This window comes from Podarcis filfolensis (genome assembly GCF_964270895.1).
Source record: "Podarcis filfolensis genome assembly, chromosome: 8".
Lineage (NCBI taxonomy): Eukaryota > Metazoa > Chordata > Lepidosauria > Squamata > Lacertidae > Podarcis > Podarcis filfolensis.
In genome coordinates this window covers 67,517,018-67,537,125 of record NC_139611.1, presented here as the reverse complement: position 1 = coordinate 67,537,125, position 20,108 = coordinate 67,517,018, and the positions used below count along the sequence as shown (strand labels likewise).

Genomic DNA, 20,108 nt, shown 5'->3' with positions numbered 1-20,108 from the left:
ATGCTTACTAAAATTGCAGATACAAAGCATGATGGCACAAGCTCTGCCTCCACTCCATTTTGGAAAATTAAATCCCAAATTCTGCTTAAGGGAAAATTATTTCTGCTACAACCCATATCTTGAGAGGACAAGCCCACAGGTGGTCCTTTCTGCACAATATAGGAATTGTGCCTTTGGTGTTATGGAAAACTGATGTGGACAGTGCCGGATTTACGAATAAGCTAAACAAACTATAGCTTAGGGCCCCACCCTCTTGGGAGCCCCCCCCCCCAAAAAAAAATGAAAGGAAAAAAACTGGATGTACATTTCCAAAATATAAGATAAAAAACAAATAAAATAAAATCTACATACAGCAACAGTGTTTTGTGTTGTGTAGGCTGCTATGATACCTATTAGGTCCATAAATTACCATATAGCATATATTCAACACAAAAAACAGCAACAATTTGTTGTTGACAAAGGACAGCTGGACATATAAAGGGCCCCATTACCTTCAGTAGCTTAGGGCCTCATCAACCCTCCCTTATTTGGCGGGAAACTCCCTTATCCCAGCGCAGTGTCCCGCTGCTGTCCCTTATTGATGATGTCCCTTAAATTTCCTGGGTTTCAAAGGAAGCAGCTCCTCTCCCTCCCTCTCTGCCGGCCAGGGAGGAGGGAGGCTCCAACTGTGTTGCTTGGCTGCCCGGCCCGCCCCCCTCCGGCCTCCTCTCACCAGCCTCGGCCCCCAGGAGCCCCTCCCCGCCGGGCCTGGCAGGAGCCTTGGGCCCTTCCGCCACCATCCTCCTCGCAGCCACTGAACTGAGCATCTCTGCCTGGGGCCTCCCCTCTGCCAGTCGCCGCCGCCGCTCCCGCTAGGCCGTACTGCGGCTGCGCCACTGAAGGACCCGGATGAGATGGGCAGCCTGACGCGGCCTATGAATTGCTGAGCAGCCTTGAGAGGAGAGCGAGGGCAACCATAGAGAAAGCAGTTCAGAGAGAGGAGGAGGAGGCGGAGGCCTGGGCAGGTGTTCTAAGGGCTAACCATAAAGGGGGAAAGCAGAGGAAGGACCGCAAGCACTTCTCCCATAGATTTGTAGTGGTAGACTGGCATAGATGGTCTGCTCTGCGGGTTTACTTTGGGCGCTATTTTTGCCCCCTCTCTTCCTCCTGCCCCGCCTGATGGAACTGAGAGCTGCAGATGGAGCATGAGAGAAAAGATACAGAACTGCAGCAGCATCTTCGTAGCTTGGACTTTGTTTTGCGTGAAAAGTGGTTGCTGCTTGTAGTTATTTAATTGCAGTGTTTCATCAGCTGGTGTCTTAAGCAGCAACCTCTGGAAACGAAGGGCTAAAAACTGGCGCTGCTCTCCCAAATTATCTGGTCCCTTTTAACTTCGTATTTCAGCTGGTTGACCAAAATCCCTTATTTTGGCTGCTGATCCCTTATTTTCAAGGCTTATTCTCAAATCTGTAAGTTGACAGCTATGCTCATCAAACCTAAATCCAGCCCTAGATGTGGAAATGCGACGAACTGAACTTATGATTGTAAAAATGAGAAACTGAGAGAAACCGAAGTTTACTGATTTGGCCATCCCTACCTGAGCCATCCCCAAACAACACCCCTGGGTATTCCCTGGCTCAGATGACAACATAACTCCATCTGCCTCAAGGAAGAATGGGATGGACATTTCTGGCAGCAAAATATCATGGGCTGGCTCTGCAACTCTTGTCTGGCTCACCGGCAGCCACTTCATTGCAAACCGCTAACCTATGGAAGTAAAACTAGTGCATGTCACTCAGCAAGAGGGCGCAAATCAGAAAGGCCATTTGACAATAGACGGGGATAATATAGGCAAAACACACTAAGAAGAATGATTACCTTTCCGGGCTATTCGGATGCAATTCAGCCTCGTTTCCTAACAGGGAAGAAAAAAGAGAATCAGGTTTTACTGGTCCGTGAAGCCTGGTTTTTCTTTCCTTTTCTTTTAACAACTCTGCTTCAAAAGTGGGAACGGAAAACAACACTCTGTCGAAGCTTTATGCAAACTTACTCTGTATTTTTACAATGAATATTGTTCTGCCTGCTTGCATCCCATCACAGTTATTCCACCAGAATGCAATATATGCATTCTTTTAAATAAATAGCAATATGAACATGAAAAACCCCATTTTACAACCAACATACTCACACACACCACACAACATGGCATCTGCAAGGTCGCCATGCCCCCCCAGCCCCCTCAGTGAAAATTTGGGGGGCCCTTGGGTCCCTGCCCACCCGTACCCCCAATGGCCCCCCTGATGTTGGTTATGGCTTATGGGAGCTGAAGCCCTACAATATCTGTAGGGCAACAGGTTCCCCATCCCCGATTTAAAAGCTGGTTCTTAAATCGTAATGATGCCAATTGCAGTGACTAGCAAAGTTTGCACAGGAATTTGCTCCATGGCATTGAATTCCTTTAGATTTAAGGCCTATGGATAGAAATGAATACACCATACGATTCCGTGTACAGTATAAGACTATCTTTTTTTCCTTTAAAATTATGTTAAAAATTGGGGGTTGTGAGCCGGAGACAGTCAGTGGCTATTTGGCGTGTTCTTCGTTGCTGTGGCCAGGGCTGGTGTTGATTGGCTGTTGCTACTCTGGGCTACCCCCCCCCCAAAAAAAATCTTAATTTGGAGTCCCCAAAAACAGGGGGCATCTTATACACAGGGGCATGTTATACACAAATAATACAGTAACCTCTCAGGTTGATAGAGAGCCATCTCACTTGCCCAGCTGAGAAACCATTTTGTTCCTCACTTTTCTTTTCTTTCCTGCACTGCCTGTCTCCTCCCTCTCTATCTCGCCTGCCCAGTGGGATTCCTCAAGCACCCCCCTGCATTGCCTGCCTGCCTGCCAAAATGCCATGCTAATAACACAATCACTGCAGATGGAAGAATGGAAATGAAACAAATGGGCATCATTTTCCTTAATGTGCATAATCTATATCTACTCATTATGTTAGGATTCCTTGTTGTGCCATTTGGGATATTTGGATGCTGGGTGCATGAGAACCAGACCGCAGCAATAAGGAGGAGGCTGGAAAGAACCTCAGCTGGGGCATAAAGCTTCCCAAGACATCCTCCCCTGCCTGCTCACACAGGCAGCTATTCTATTCTCCCTGCAGCTGGACTGTGAAATTAACAGCTTCTGTCAATCATTACCAACCTGGGGTCATTACAGTTCTAAGAATTCGACCGGCGCTCCACATATACCAGTATCCTGCTTCCCACAGTGACTAAGTCAGATGTCTTTGGGATGGCCACAAGCAAGGCATGGATGCAACAATGCTATTACCAGCAATTAGTGCTCAATAGCACAAAGGAGACCTGCAACAAAATGTTGCCTCCAAGCCACAGTGTTCCTGTTCAGAAGTCCAGGCAGCTAACCATGCCCTTCTCTAGAACTAAGGAGTTCATGGAGGCCATTCCAAGGTTTAGTGACTACTGAGCACATTCAATCCATATTGTCTCACTGCCCCCCCCATCTTTGTTTCTTTGTTCAGAAGAAACAAAGGCTGGGTAGCGGCTCTCAGCACCGCGCTCCCCGATGCCACTCCGGAGCCTTTAAAAAGGCTCTTTTGCAGTAAGGGGGGGCGCTTAAGGTGCCCACCGAGCCTCCTTGCTCTCAGGCTTCCGCGCCTGAGATTTTAGGGGTCCCCGCTTCGCCGTAGCGGTCAGACCCGAACTCGTGAAGTAGCCTCCCTGAGCGGAGCTCAGCAGGAGGCGGCCATTAGTGCTGGCGCCGACCGGAAGTTTGGAAGAGCATTTTTAAAAAATATATCAAGACATTTTGGGACATGCCAACATGTCCATCTAGTTTCTGAGTAAGGGTTATAGCTCAGTGCTGAAGCATCTGCCTTGCAAGCAGAAGGGACTCAGGTTCAATTCCCAGCATCTCCAGGTAGAGTTCAGAAAAAAACTCCTACCTGAAATCCTGGAGAGCTGCTGCCAGTCAGTGTAGACAATACTGAGCTAGATAGATCAATGGTCTGACGGTATAAGGCAGATTCCTATGTTCTTATGATTCTGAGTGGCCCCATTTGGCTCCATTCTTATTGGCATTCACTACCCAAGTTTGCAATTAGAGGAACTGCTTCTGAACCTGGAGGTTTCGTTTACCTAGCTAACAGCCTCCAATTGACTTAGGTTGCATACATTTAAAACACAGAGACACACCTTGAAAGAATCCTGGGAGCTGCAGTTACCCCTCACAGAGCTATAATTCCCAGCACCCTTAACAAACTACAATTCCCAGAATTTATTTATTTATTTATTTATTTATTTATTTATTTATTTATTTATTTTAGGGGAGAGGTGTTTTAAATTTATGGTGTGTATGCTTCTTCGTTCTCCATGAATTTGTCTAACCCTGTTTTTAAACTAACACCATTACATCTGCAGCACTGATAATTACGCATTGTTCATAGAAGCACTTTCTCTGGTCTGTTCTGAAAACTGCTTTCACCCATTTAATTGGGCAACCCTGAGTTCTTGTATTATGGATAAGGTGGAGGGAGGGGAGGGAAACTTTTTTCCTCGTCCACTTTCTCTACATAGTGCATAATTTTAGAAACCTCTATCATGTATGCCCCCAGTGATCTCTCCCTTCCCAAAACTAAACAAAAAACAAAAAACCACGCCAAATGCTTTTAGTGGGTGTAGCCTGGAGGAGGCATAAAAGTCCTCAATCTTCTCCCAACATTGGTTGTAGCAAGTAGCTCTTTTGGAGCTGTCCGTGGTCCTGTAACATTTGAATTTCCTTGCTTCCAGAAAATAACACAGAACATGAACCCAGAATGTCCTGGGTTCAATCCATGGCATCTCTAATTGAAATGATCAGTTAGCAAGCATGTAGTGGGAAACAGTCTGAGGCTGAGACCCTTGAGAGCTGCTGTTCATCAAAGCAGACAACCCTGGGCTCCATGGACAAATAATCTGACCTGGTCAAAGGCAGCTTCCTGTGTTCCTTATTTAAATTGATGGATTTACATGTAATGGCAACCCTTCCCACTTCTTTGCCAGCTCTCTCTGGCAGCACACACTCCTTCATGTGGCTCTACAGCTTTTGACTTCTATGGGTGCGGCAATACATTGTCTGCCCACTTCTGCACCCCCAGTGGCTCAGATGGAAGCTGCAGAAATGTGTCAAGTCAAGGCATCAAGGATCCTCTGGAGGATGCCCCCCCCGTTGTTCCAGCAGTCACCTTGAAAGAGATTTGCCCAGACGTGGAACAGAACCTCGGGTTAGTCAGATCAGATTTGTCTCTGCAATGAAAGCTGGGCTGTTGAAGCCAGGCCAAGCTTGATCGTCTTGCAGATTAGGACAGAACAGCCCACTGGGTCAGCTGCAGGGGACAGGCCTGGAGTCCTTGGAGGACATCTCCTAATGTTAGCAGATGCAAGGAGTCGCTGCAAGAAAGGGTGTCAAATGAATTGTCTCTTGCTGAGATGCCTGAGCAAGATCCCCACCCTTCTCCCTCTGTAGACAGCCTGAAGAAAATCCATGTATTCTCATTTCCAATGGTGCAGTCTGATGATTTTTAGACTTTGGACTTAACGGTCTTACATACTCTCTACCCCATCACCACCACCATTCCAAAGATGGCAAAGGGGGAAGGACCACAGCTAAGCATCAGAAGGTCTCCTGCTGATTCTGCTGCCCCCAACTCCTGCCCTGATGGCACCGCTGCTCACTTCCTTGCTAGAAAAGGCAAGGATGTCTCTCAGGTCCAGGCAGGAAGAAGCAGAAGCAGCTGAGATTGGACATTAATGACACACAAACATAGGAAAGGGGGTGTAGCTCAGTGGTGCAGTGCAGGCTAGTCTATTAGGCAAATGGGACACTATACCACCAGCCACCATTGCAGTGATGATGCACTAGTTTTGCCCTTGTGAAATGCAAGGTCCAATCCTCAGCATCATTGATTTCTAAAAAAAAATCCCAGGGGGCTGAGCTGGCCCCAGACAATCAGGTTAAGATCAGTCAGTGTGAGCTCCCCACTTTAAGTTCCAGCTGATCTGGAAGCAGCAGTGCCTTCTTGGTGGTAGTCCCAGAGCTCCAAAATTTCCAGAGGTTATGGAAGGCTATCAGCTGATCACATTTTAATCCAACACATTGCTACTCACCCCTTTGAGATGGCTCATGGCCTGGAAGTAGATGAGATAGGCCTTCTTGGGCTCCAGCGGTGGATTCCAGTAGCCGCTGTAGGTTTGGTTGTCCCCTACCGTGAAGGGCTTGGCTTCTGTGAGGCTGCTGGGGGGCAGCTCGGCTCCAAAGTAGTGAACTGAGCCACGGGACATGGCGTCGTCAAAGGTTAGGGGCACCGGAAAGCATTCCTGGCCCCCCACCTCCCGCTTGACCTTCCTAGGCCTGTCTTCTTCCACAACGACTTGGTATGTGCTGGGGACACAGTCCAAGGAAGTGGGTTGGAGAGAGAAAGAGAACAGAAAGGGGTGAAATCAGATGGTTTCACAGAATCATAGAACTGTAGAGTTGGAAGGGACCCTGAGGATCATCTAGTCCAACCCCCTGCAATGCAGGAATATGTAGCTGTCCCATACGGGGATCAAACTTGGAACCTTGGTATTATCAGCACAAAGGCTCTAACCAGCTGAGGCATCCAGGCTGAAATAAATCAGAATGCTTTGAGATTAAGGGGGTTGGCACCTGCACTTACAGCTGCCTTTTCAAACCCTTGGAGAATAATCCAACCAAAGAATTCCAGGAACTGTAGTCTTGTTGAGGGTGTTGGGAATCATAGCTCTGTGAGAGGTAAGCTACAATTCCCAGGATTCTTTGGGGGGAGCCATGTACAGTCAAATGTACAGTCATGGGAGTTTGTGGCTTGCCAGTGCCCGTCTATGCTGGAGTCTACTGGTTATACCATCATCCTGCAGACACTGGATTACAAATGTTCAGCCTTACTGGCAGAAGATCTAGTGGGTTTCAAGTAACTCCTGGAAGCAGAGGTGCCGCTATCCCCTTTCCCCGCATGATGATCATTTATTTAACAACATTTCTATGCTGCCCGATTTTGTAAGAAACAGGAATAGCTAGCAAAGGGAGATGATGCATGGCTTAGCTAAGGAGTCTTAGAAGAGGCGGCTGCCAGACTTAAGGCACAGAGCTTTGAGGATGATGCACTCGCGTTTCCTTGCTGCCAAAGTCAAGGGAAGAGGATTCCATCCAGCAGGTGCACATGGGATGCAAAGACACTTGCTCAAGACATTCAAGCAAGAGCCACAGGAAATCCACAGAGACTCTCTCTCTCCCTCCCTCCCTCCCTCTCCCTCTGCCTCTCCCTCTCCCTTTCTCCAGACTCCACAGCTGTGACCTGCAGGCCAAGCGCAGCTGATCTCACACACACACACATCAGGCCTGGCTGGCTGTAGGTTATATATAATTAAAGATGCCAAGTCAGAGGCACTATTTGTAACTTTCTCTACCCTTCAGCCAAGAGCAGAAAGGCAAATAACAGTGTGTCAGAAGGGACTGTTTAAATGCCCCAAAGCATTCACGGGCAGGTTTCGTACTGTGGCACAGACCGTGTTAAAACCAGCGCTTTTCAAAAGGGATGCATTAAATCAACAGGCAAACCTTTGCCATCTTTGGAAAAGACAGGTGCTTAGGGTGGGGAGGCATGTGTGTTCAGTGGGTGAATCAAATCTCACTCGCCAATTCTCAGCATTAAAGTCTAATTACAAAGATGGCAAAAAGGAAAGCTGCCAGCCATATCCCTCCCATTTCAATTCTTGCTCTGGTTGTGGATGGCTCTCAATCGGATGTGTAGTAGTCTGGGGTTGCAGGGGGTCAAAGACTTGTTACTATTTCTGCAGCATGGTCCCTGGAAAGTGAAGAACCGTATGGTTTCAGTATTCCTAAATGGAGCATACAGAACAGCTCCTCCTTGGAGTTCCTCCCAGCTGCCTTCTTCAGAGTGACTCTACGAGCCAATCCTCAGTTACTGACTCACCTCCTTTCACTATGATTGGCTCCTATAAGCCAATATGTGTGAGGAGATTCCTCCCTAGAGGCTAAAAAGCTCCTTTTTCTGTTACATACAATAGAACTTCAAGGAAAGCAGAAGTTGACTTACCTTGGAAGAAGAAACGAGAGCACTCCAAACTGGGTAAATGACATGGGGATTAAGCCCTTTGCTGGTACCACAGTCATGACCCAAATCCAACCCACCTCTGGAACTGCAATTAATATTTATTTTAAAAGCAAGGAGGAGGGGAGAGAGAAAGCGCCAGCAGGAAAAGGACAATCCCTCTTCCATTTCATAAATGAAGTTTTGTTGTCTCAAAACTGAAAGGTGGTATGCATGAGTCCCTTGAGTAGATGGGCTTTCCTGTACCTGATAGGGGCACCTCTGCCCTGCGCCGGCCTCAGCAGAATGGTGATGGTGCTCTCTGACTCTCCCAGAGGGGAGGGCATGTCCCCATAATCGAAGCTAGGAGCTAAAAAGGAAAACAAAAGACAGTGATCAGAAAGGATATAAGCTCAAGAAGGACAATCCTGGAGCTGTTGTGACTTCCAAGCATAGTGATGTTTCATCGGAAATAGCAAGCCATGTATTAAACCCAGAGAGGTTCTGCATTTACATTGGTTTAAACTGATTTAAGACAGTGCAAGTCCTCCTGTAGATGCTCTGGTTGGCAGCAACAGCCATTTGGTTCCTTCTTTCCAAGAATTGTCTTCATCACCAGACATCATCATCATCATTTATTATTTATACCCCGTCCATCTGGTTGGGTTTCCCCAGCAACTTTGGGCAGCTCCCAACAGAATATTAAAAACACAATAAAAGATCAAACATTAAAAACTTCCCTAATCAGAGCTGCCTTCAGATGTCTTCTAAAAATCAGATAGTTGTTTATTTCCTTGACATCTGATGGGAGGGTGTTCCACAGGGTGGGTGCCACTACTGAGAAGGCCCTCTGCCTGGTTCCCTGTAACCTCACTTCTTGCAGGGAGAAGGCCCTTGGAGCTGAGCCTCAGTGTCTGGGCTGAATGATGGGGATGGAGACGCTTCTTCAAGCCATCCAGATATATCAGAGAATGATATAAGACAGTGAGGTCTCCCCCGCCCCCATCAACCATGGCAAAGACCACATGTCATTTGGCTCTTCCCTTCTCAAAACTGCCTCCATCGGATGCCATTCCATCTGGTCCTCCCACCCCCAGTCCCTGGGTACATCAGTTAAGCCCTCTCCAGGTGGTACTGCCATGAACAGGAAATACCAGTAGAATGGGGGTGTGGGGGCACATCTTTATCCCCACCACCATCATTGCAAGGCAAGGTTTTTTTCTGCTCCCGGGTTCTTGAGCTGAGAACTGTCTCTTAACGTTTGAGAAGTGTGAAAGCCCGCAGATAACTTGATCCCAATCTGCACACTAAACTGGAAGGTGCAGCACAGATTAGGCTGAACGGGAATTTGCCAAGATCATATTCTTCAAGAAGCCTAGGTGTAGCTGTTTCCCGCTGCCTAGAACAGCTTCTTGACAGAGCAGTTAGGCGGCCTCCTCTCCAGGTCATGAGTGCAATGAATCAGAAAGACAAATCCAATTGGTTGATTTTAAATAACCGGCCTTCACCAAAACTCCCATGGCACTTTTTGGGGGGATGAATTATGAGCGCCAGCAACTGCCTCCTTCCCACGTGGTAAACTGAGCCAGTTAGCATTCTTTGATGTGCATCTGAATCAGCTCTTGGATTCCAGATGTGATAACATTTCAGAGGGAGGCAAAGTCATGAATGTTTGGGGGACTGGGGGTTGCTCTTTGGGAGGGGGAAAAATGTGTGCTGTGTGTAGGGCTGCCAAGTCAGGAGCATCCCAGACCCTGAGATGTCAGGGCCCAAATCTAAGATCTATGAGCAGCTTCTGGTGGTGTCAAGGAGGGGAGGCTTCTGGTGATGTCACAATGTTGTCCCTGGAACCATCACAGTGTGGGCCCTGGAGATGGGAGTTAATTGGGAGAGGGGAGGGGAGGGGAGGAAGACAGCCCTCCCTCAAGTGTCTATGTTATCATTTTCACTCAGCTCCTGCCAGCCTGAAGCCTGCAAGCTGTATGCACAATTTCCTTAACAATTCTTATTATTATTAAAGGCACTCTTGCCCACCTGAAGATTCACTTGCCACCTGGAGGGGACCAGGCAAGCCTGGGGACTTCAGATCAGACCTAGATGTCTGGTAGCCCCAGCTGTATGGAACTGAGAACCCTCGGCTCTCTTTTCCTTGACTAGTTCTCTCCTTTTGAATAATGTCCCCGGCTTATGCCAACATAAAATGCTGCACCTCATTTCCATCCACGTTGCACACTGATTATTCTGAAAGCCATGGTTATCCCACAATTCTTTTTGCTCTGACAAGAGAAAGGGAAGAAAGGAAGGGGAAGGACATATTAATTGGCTCTGCTTCTGACAGAGCCGGATAAGTGAAAAACAAGGGGAGGGACAACATGCTGACTGAAAGGAAAAAACTGGAAGGAGAAGCAGGAAGATGAAGTTCTTTGCCGAAATATGAAAGAATGGTGAAGGGTTGAGCAGCTGCTTTGCATGTAGAAGGACCCAGATTCAATCGCCAGGTACAGCTGGGAGTGTTCCCTGCCTGAAACTCTGGAGTGTCACCGGTAAAGGAGCTAATAGAATCATTAGTTTGCCGGAAAGTGAAAATGTACCTCCGCAGACCTTGCTTTGTCCAATGCCGTCCCTTCAGCCAATGCAGCAAAACCTTTCCACAATTCCCTTGCAGAAACCCCCTGCCCCTCACTCTCCCTTTGCTTACAGCCTGCAGGTCCTGATTAATCAGCAGTCACTCAGGTCCACCTCCTGCTGCCTCCTAATTCCTGTGTCCCTATTAAAAAACATCTCAGCCAATTCAGCACTGTTAATAGCTACACCACAGACATTAGCAAACAGCCCTAAGTACTGTATGGCTTGTTAATGAAGCCCAATTAATCCCTTGTTTGTGCCTCTGCAAGGCAGAGTATTTTGTTTCCTCTCTGTAATCTTCCCCATGGCATATATTATGGGGTGGCGGCGGCAGGGGGTTCTGTTATCTCTGCAGTAGACAATCTTCTAAAGAATGCCAGCTTTGCCTCCTCCTGAGAGCCAGCCTGGCCTCTTCTCTGTCTCCCAGAATGCCTGGCTGTTTGACTACAGACCCAAACTTCCCTCCCAGCTCTTCAGCCTTGGCACAACTAGGAGCTCATATGGCAGACTGTGGGCATCGATATGACTAGTTTCACTGCCAAAACTTGAAACAGAGAGAAAAAGAAAGGGCAATTGATGGGATCAGTAATAGTCTACTCATTTGGCAAAAAAGGACTCTGAAATCTGTCACTATTTCAAGTTCTGGGATCCCACTGCATCTTCTAATTGGAATGACATGCTTTGGGGTGCAATCTTTGCTATTTCCAATACAAATGAACTTGCTCTACACCTCCTGGACAAATGCATGGATTAGAATTTGTCCGTTCACTGATTTCCATGCTTCCTTAATGCTCTGATGCAGTGCTCAGCATCAAAAAAGCATCAAAATAGGGCCCTAGGGTTGCCATACATTGTCTTTTTCCTGGACGTGTCCTCACATTGTCTTTTTCCTGGACATCTCCTCTTTTTCAGGGGTAAAATTTCTGTCCCAGAAGATTTTAAAAATTGGACAAAATGTCTGGGGTTTTCACCAAATGATAACGGCACCCTGCCTTCTCCTGTGCAGCGGTTGCCCTGCACATAGCCATGGCTCAGTTGGGAACCACAGGTGCTGCAAGCAGCCTTGCTGCTCCAGCTTCTCTCTCGGGACTGTGTGACCTTGTCATCCATCTTAATCAACAGTAGGCAGCGGTGGCACATTTGAATGGAGTTTTGGAGGCATCGAAGGAGGACAGGCTGTTGGTTGATCGCCTGAGGACAGGTGAGTCATGGCAACACAGAATGCAGCCACCTCTGGACAGGTACTCCTCTCCCTGCATCCCTGCTCAACTGTCTCTGAGAGGTCAGGATGCCACAGGGAAGCATGGAGAAGTGGGAGCAGAGGCAGAGGCTTCTTTTCCTTGCATACGTATCATATGCACCCCCTCCTCGGGAGGAAAGGAAAACAAGCCTCACGTCACCCTCTGGAACCATTAGGAGAAACTCCCAGTTCCACTGGTGCAGGAGGGTGAGGGCGGGGGTGATGTTGCAAACACACAAGTGCTCCCTGTTTGTTCACTTCCTGCGTTGGTCCCTTCCAGTCAGTCCACTCTTTGCATTCCTCGCCTGCCACCTCCTTCAAAGCTCCTTTGCTCAGTCCCTCCCTCCTCCAATTCTTCCATTAGCGCCACCTCCTTCCCATGTAGGGAAGGAGCGGGGAGCACAAATATGTTTCTCTCCTCCTCCCCCCTCTCACTCCCATGTTTGCAGAAGGACGGGCTTGGAAATCGCTGCCACAGGCAACCCCATTCTCTGTGGGGTGAAGCGGACCAGCTGCTGTTACTGCTGAGGGTCCCATTCCCGCCCCTACCTCCCCATGTTGGTAAGGGTGTGATGGGGTCTGGAAATGATTCTCCTTTGTGCAATATGGGGAAGAGCATGGGTGCCTGTGATGCATAGCATTTGTGTGTTGTATCCATGGCCTTTTAAACGGTTGCTCTTCGTTGTGTGTCCTCTTTTTTACTCTTCAAAATATTGCAGCCCTAAAATAGGCTTAAAGTTCATATTTTGACATTTGGGAAACGTTTAGAAGTATTTTAGGAGAAAATACTTAAATATGTGTTCAAATGCAAGTTATCATGTTGTTGAGGTTGCTGTTTTTCTCTTCAAAATCAGAGGTTAATGCAAAAAGAGGACAGAACAATGTAACAGATTGAAAATAAGAGTGATTTGCCCACCCTAATCCTGGCACCATCCAGAAAGAAACATTTGTCCTGTGCCTGGGCTATAAGATTTATTTCTTTTCCTGAAACAAAGGTTCATTGTCGTAATGGCAAAAGCATGCATTTCATAACATGTGCACACTCATGTGTAACTCGGATCCCTAATACACAGAGAAATGGGAGACTTGGTGCTCTTCTGATACAAGAAATGCAAACGTAAGTAGAGGCCTGATCGATCAGGCCAGAAGTCCATCTAGCCCAGGAGTCTGTTCTCACAGTGGCCATCCAGATGCCTCAATAGGAAATCCAGGACCTGAGCTCAACAGCTCTTGCAATTCCCAGCAACTGCCTCTGACAGTGGGGGAGAGAACATGGCCATCATAGCTAGCAGCCATTGATTACCTTATCCTCCATGAATTTGCCTAATCCTCTTTTAAAACCATCCAAGTCGGTGATCATCGCTTTATGTTGTGCTGTAGTCACTCTGTACGTTGACTGGATCATTTCTCAACACTTTCAGGCTGCAATCCTAAACTAGGGAGTAAACCATGTTGGATACCATGGAGTAGGATTGTAATGCAAAATGCATCACTGTAGAATTTCAGTGATTTCAACAACTTCACTGGTTCTATCAGTGCAAAGAGATCCAAGATTTTAAGAACTATGGTATTGCAGCTTCCTTAAAAAAAAAAAAAAAAGATGATCAAAACCGAAAGCTAATCTCTTCATCTTCAGGCAATGTTAATCGTATGTCCCAGAGATGGAACATCTATTTATTTGTGGGACAGGTGACTTTCCTCTGACAAGTTTGTGCCAGCAAAAACAATTGCTCTTCCACGGCTCAGTGACTAGAGAGCATCTTTTGCATGCAGAAAGCCCCAAATTTAATCTCTGGCATTTCTACTTAAAAAAGATGTTGTGTAGCAGCTGATAGGAAAGGGCAGGAAGCCACAAATCCACTTGTCAGCTTGTCAGAGGTGAGTGCATCCAGTCCTACAGTGAGCAGGGCACCCAGCACTCCACAGATCCATTCCTGAGAAAGGTCATTTTCACTGCAGCTTTTGAGTAGGTAAGAAACAACAAGAAGAAATGACTCTCCAAACTTTGGGAAGGATTTGAGGGAAAGGAGACATAGCTTTGATGGGAATGTCCAATGAACTGATGGCAACTGACCAGGAATAAGACCTTAGGAATGGGTCAGTGTGTCTGGCTGCTAACTAGAAGGTTGGTGGTGTGAGTGCAGCGATGGCTTTGGGCAGAATTCCTGCATTGCAGAAGGTTGTATGAGAGGACCCTTAGGGTCCCTTCCAACTCTAGAATTCTCTGTTATATCAGAGAACAGCTCAGTGGAAATATTGACCCCATGTACGACAGCTGTGAAAAAGGCTAACTCCATGTTAGACTAGAGATCATTAGGAAAGGAACTGGAAATACAACTGCCAATGTTCTGATGCTGTTGTACAAATCTATGGTACAACCACATTTGGAATCCTGAGTACAATTCTGGTCGCCTGACTTCAGAGAGGATACTGCAGAGCTGGAAAGGGTTCAGCAAAGTGCAGCCGGAATGATGAGGATGGAGTGACTGCTCTGTGAGCACTTGGGACTTTTTGTGGGATGTGAAACACAAGAGCAGTCAAGTACAACATTCCTAGAGTGAACATGTTTATACACGGGGAGGAATGTTTGTCCAGCCAGCAGGTAAACTTCCTTTTTCCTTCTGGGCTGGGACAGGCTTCCTCTGCATGTGACTAGAGGTGGGCGTGGCCTCACCTGTGCAGATAACAACAAAAGAACAGGGCAGGGCAGCCCTCTTTGACTACATGCATTAAAGAAGCAACATCTGCTTTGCCAAAGATGCTCTCTTGGACTCCAGCCACACACACATGCTTATCACGTTAAAAGCAAACAAAATCAAGTCTTTGTGTCTGTGGCATCAGCATCCATCTGACCTACACAAGATCTATCTCCCTAAATCGTCAACTTCAGTGCAGAAAAAGCACACTCAAGGTCCTGTGCTGTTTAATGAAAAACACAAACTCTCCTCGCTCAGTGATGCCACCTTATCTATTCCACCTCAGACAACATTTCCCACTCATGCAGATAATATCATTTCTCTGAGACTGTTTCTAAGAAGACACAGGGCCGGCAGCATTCAATTTCTCCTTTCCCAGACCACCCCCACTAATAGATCCCATCAAAGCCGCTCCACTGAGTTAGGAAATGTGTTCCAGAGCAAAAGCCCCCGTAATGTAAACAAGGCAGCTTTTGGACCGCCATGCAAATAAATTATCCAGCAGGGTTGTAAAATGTAATGCATACTGTTTCCCCCCCCATTTGAATTCTGACTGCAGGGTAGCTGGGAAAGGAGGAGGGGGCCTCTGGAGCATGAAGAATCCATTTCAAGGGAAAGCATATTTAAAGGAATCAGAGCAGTGGGATGTGTGGTTACCCTGATGGTTCAGCTGCACTGAGTTGCCACTCATCCCGATTGCCAAAGAACGGCTGGAGCTGTGACATCTCTCTCTTGCAACACATCCTATACCAGACTATCCTGGCTTCACACATGCCATAGCTGTGAGGTACAAAGGAAACATCATCTGGAAAGAGCAAGAGTCTTTCTAGACAATTGGTGCATTTGTGCAACAATTGCTCAGTTGCTATTCATTGCTCCAGAGAAACCCAACGTCTTCCCATCAGAAAGCACTTGTGCAGCAGATGCACTCTATTTGTCCTACTGCATTACCCATGACCTGATGACCTTGCCATATACAGAAGACTTGGATGAAGATAAGGTAGAGGCTACTTCCTCAGGGGGGAGTACCACTAGTACTATATTCAGGGTCCTTCTGGCTGAAAGACACAACCCTTCCACCATCCTCTAGGATGAAGGGTCACAAGCTGTACATGTGTCTCCCCAGCCTCACAGAAGATCAGCTTCTCCAGGGAGGCAGATCCAATTACACTTCAGACCTTTTTCAGTCTACATGAGGTTTCAGTGGCTATGGCTTCCAGCAGAGGCAACATCTCTTGCAGTTGTCTTAGCAGGTGCACATGGAGCTGTCCAAGGTCCTGTATGCTCTCAGCTCATAACTGAGCACTATCCGCTTCCCAGGAGAGCCTCAATCACCCACAGAATGAAGCAGCACCTCTCAAAATCACAATGATTTGTTGCTGGGGCAATGCAGTCCTCATCGTGAACTGCATCCATTAAAGGTCATGACCCACCAACCAGAGCCTGGCCTGGCTGAGTCACAAGGGCCCGTGGACCCTTCCTTCTTAGCTGTTCAGGAGGACCTCCACTATAGGGCCTAGCAGTTGTGAGGGATGCAGCTGTGTCAGGGCTGAGTTGTAGGCAGTTATCATAGTGGAGCTCCAGGAACCAGAAATGCCATGTTGTGCCGGAGGGAAAGTTTAGCAAAGAACCAAAGCTGAGAGACAAGAGTCAATGCCAATGAACAAAGCCAGGAATCCAATCCAAAGAGCATACTGAAACACACCACACCTAGGAAAGCCACTCTTATCTAGGCAAAGTCCCAGCCCAAACAGACCCTCCCCAGCCTAGAAGGATTCAACGGTCAATAGGTTTGAGTAGAGACAGTCTACAGCCTAAGAATATTTTTCTTCCCATAGAGATGCTCCAAACTACAGTTCAAGGGACTTACACATGGAGTCAAAGGTTCCTAGCAGGAACTCTGGGGTACCAGCCCAGAAGCTCCCGCTGCAGCAACTGGGACAAAACAGTAAACATGACTACAATAATCCAAAGGTTCAAAAGTTCACCACCTCCACCCCTGCACTGCAATGCGGGGGTGCATTTATTTGACTGCAGGTCCCTGGTCAGAGTAAGTGTGACCATCATACAAAGTAGGAAGGGGAAAGTGGGTTTGCTTTCATTACTTGTGAATGTTTTAAGCCGCACTGTAACAAGAAGCCAGCTTTGGGTCTGGAAAGCTTTCTGAGAGAACTACTTGGAGGCATTTCGCTGGTTTAAATTCAGCAGCAGTCAGTATTGGAGCACAAAATGTTAGCATTCAGTGGCTGTTGGAGAGCCAGTAATCACAGAATGGTGAAGCTGGGTGAGACCACAAGGGACCCCAATCCTCTGCAAAAGGAGGATTTCTAGGACTCGAATTGCAGGATGCTTTTGCATACCAAGTCTACGGCCTCTTGCTTCTTGCATACCAAGCAATATATGTGTGATACAGGCTATGGTGAGAAAATCCTGGCTTTCGGCACAGTTCTCAATAGGCTGCCAGGCATCAGACCAATGTCCCTCGGCCACTAACTAGCTGTACTTCTCTGAAGATTTCATGGATGGGCCAATAAGCAAAGAGGCTTTGAAGACTGAGCCATACTCTCTCTGCGTGTGTGCATTTCCAAGAAACAAAATATGTACAGCAACTTCACACGCCATTTCTTTGGCGTGATGAAAATGCTCTTTAGTTGCACAGTTGTGGCGTCAGTCCATCACTGATGCCAGAAGCTGAGTCAGCAACACCACCAAGGTGTCCACGTTCTACCAATGTCTGCATCTCCTTGGGACAAAATCAAATGACAAAAACCAAAGAAAATCCACATAGCATAATTTTGTACTCCCGGTTTGGTATCGACTGATTTTGTTTGAAAGCCTGCTTGGAACCATCGATGGGCGTTTCCCAGAAAATGTTGGATCAGAAAATTTTCCAGAAAATAACCCTATGGAAAGTAACCTAATTTCCATTGAGAAATTTTCAGTTAGCACTGGGAAATTTTCTGATGCCCTGGAGAATGTGCTAATTTAGCATGTTTAATTTAGCATCGCTTGCAGTTAATAAATAAAGCTCAGAACTTAGAAACTGCTAAGCTGGCCTCAAACTGTATTTGCAATTTGCTTGCAATTGTGGTGCCTAATGAGCTGAAGAAATGGGAGAATTTTCCGAAGAAAAATAAAGCGCTGGAAGCATTTTACTCAGAAATTTTTCCATGCCACGTTGCTGCTCAAACCTCCACCTGCTTGCCATGGAGACTGGTGTGAACAGGATCTTCTGATCACATCATTAATGACTAGGGGCTTGTTTCTGCACGACTGATTTAGTGAGAAAGAGAGAAATTCATAAAAACAATTTTTGCCTGAGGTGGAGGAGCAAATATACACCACAATGCCATTCTTCCACCACACTGCTGTTGGCTCTCAGCTGGCCAGGTGCCACAGCACCAAGGAGAAAAGGCTGAGGGGGCCACCACCCAGCCACACTCATGGCTGCATCTAAATCAGTAGTTCTCAACCTGTGGGTCCCCAGATGTTGTTGGACTACAACTCCCATCATCCCTGAGCTCTGGCCTTGCTAGCTAGGGGTAATGGGAGTTGTAGTTCAACAACATCTGGGGACCCACAGGTTGAGAAAGGCTGATCTAGATGGATAGAGTGGCCCCTGAAGCACCCAATTCCCACAGTACTTTCCCCAAATCCCATGAGAATGCCAAGCCTGTTGTGATGTTTTGCAAGTCTTGGCCACTTCTTACAATACTCAAATAAGGACTATATGAGGTTTGCTTGACCTGACTCTGTGGTAGGCTGTAGGACTACTACTTGCTTTTCTTATTCCATGAATCCAATTCTAAATTTAGAACACACTGGACTTCTGATCCCATAATTGGGAGCAAGACAGAGAACATATGCCTTTGCACTCCTTCTGTAACCCTGCGTATGCTCACCATAGGAAACTCTTCATCTATATCCGACAGTGGCAGCAAACAACCACCACCACCACCAATCTCACTCCAGACCTTTACATATGCCTTTCCTCACTTCCATTTGTAACTCCAACAGCAGCATACCAGTTACCAGGGAACTTGGGAAATGTAATGTTCCCGGGGCGCCTTAGCCCACAAAGGAAGTTTCTGTTGCTAACTAAGTAATTACAAGCTTCAGCGGGATCACTATTTAGGACTGCAATGCCAAAGCTGTGAGATGGGAGTGAGGGCAGGGAATATCCTGCTGGAATTGCTGCAGAGGGAACAATTAAAATAAGGCCATGTCAACTAGAAAAGAAAAAGGAATAGAAGTGTGCAGAAAAGATAGGTGAAATCTGGAGGAGAAGCCGGGGTAGGGTGGGGGAAGAGAGTGAACTAGAAAGCTAGAATTGTTAATACAATCCCTTTGCATTAGCAGCTGGCGTGAAGCCTTACAACAGTGCCATGATCACATATGGGTGTGCTTGTCAGCAGAAAGCCAGCTCATCACACACATCATTTTTGCTAAAAAACGAAAAGAAAAGAAAAGAAAAGAGGGAAAAAAGAATGACTTCCACTGGCTTGCCAGATGTTGTCACTACATCCAAACCACATCCCATCCAATTTGCAATGGCAGACACCCAAAGAACTCCAGGACAAGTTGTAACTTTGAGCAAAGCCTAGATCAAAAAGCAACAGCCGTTTTGCTCTTCTTGCCACCAACCTGAGATGTTAGTGGTGATCTCGGTCAGAGCCGTTTGGCCAAATCCCTTGCCAGTCCGTGCCCGCACTGAGAAGAGGTAGGTTGTCCCAGGATGCAGGTTGGAGAAAACATGGTAAGTTTCATTTCGGAGCTTGGAGACGGTACGTCGTGGGCCAGGGACATTGACTGCTGGGTCAGAGGATTCAATGCTCTGGTAGCTGATCTAGGAGAAATGGATATACTTTAAGAAAATGTCAGCATCAGAATACAGAAACAAATCTGGTGAAGAATTGTTGTTGTTGCAATTATTACCTGCCCTTCATCACAGGGTCCCAAGGCGGGTTGCAATAATCGAACAAACACACACACACACACACACACACACACACACACACACTGGCTCTATTTGCATGTAATTTGGTGCTTCAGGCACCAGGCCTGTTGGCAGACCAACTCTGCATTTTAAAGATGTCTGCAGACATGACGTGAAGGCTGGCAACATTAACCCTGCCTTGTGGGAATCCCTTTCAGATGACCGCAGTGCCTGGAGACAGACACCCCACCTTCAATGTCTCTCCCTTACTGGTTTCTACAGCCACAGCAGGCACTGTAGCTCTCCAACGGTTTGACTTTACCTCTGATGGCACACTCTTCTATTTCCTCTCAAGACAGACTGATGCCAACTAGACACTTTGAAGGGGACAGCATGCCTACAAATGTCATCCACTTCTGCCAAAAGGGATTAAGTTATAGCTGTTGATCTGGGGATAACAAAGCCTCCTCCCCCTTTCTCATTCTCTTTCTCGTTCTC

General features: G+C 47.0%; 1 protein-coding gene across 10 annotated transcripts in view; it reads right to left on the bottom strand.

Annotated features, from left to right (window-relative positions):
- Window positions 1-20,108, bottom strand: part of PTPRU (protein tyrosine phosphatase receptor type U) — a 363,596-nt gene that overhangs the window by 104,036 nt on the left and 239,452 nt on the right. For all 10 annotated transcript variants that reach the window (XM_083626763.1, XM_083626762.1, XM_083626766.1 and 7 more), the window contains exons 10-13: window positions 19,319-19,520; window positions 8,381-8,483; window positions 6,150-6,423; window positions 1,858-1,894 (exon numbers count right to left, since the gene is read on the bottom strand). In XM_083626763.1, the coding sequence (XP_083482889.1) occupies window positions 1,858-1,894; window positions 6,150-6,423; window positions 8,381-8,483; window positions 19,319-19,520 (616 nt within the window). The remainder of the gene's footprint in view (window positions 1-1,857; window positions 1,895-6,149; window positions 6,424-8,380; window positions 8,484-19,318; window positions 19,521-20,108) is intronic.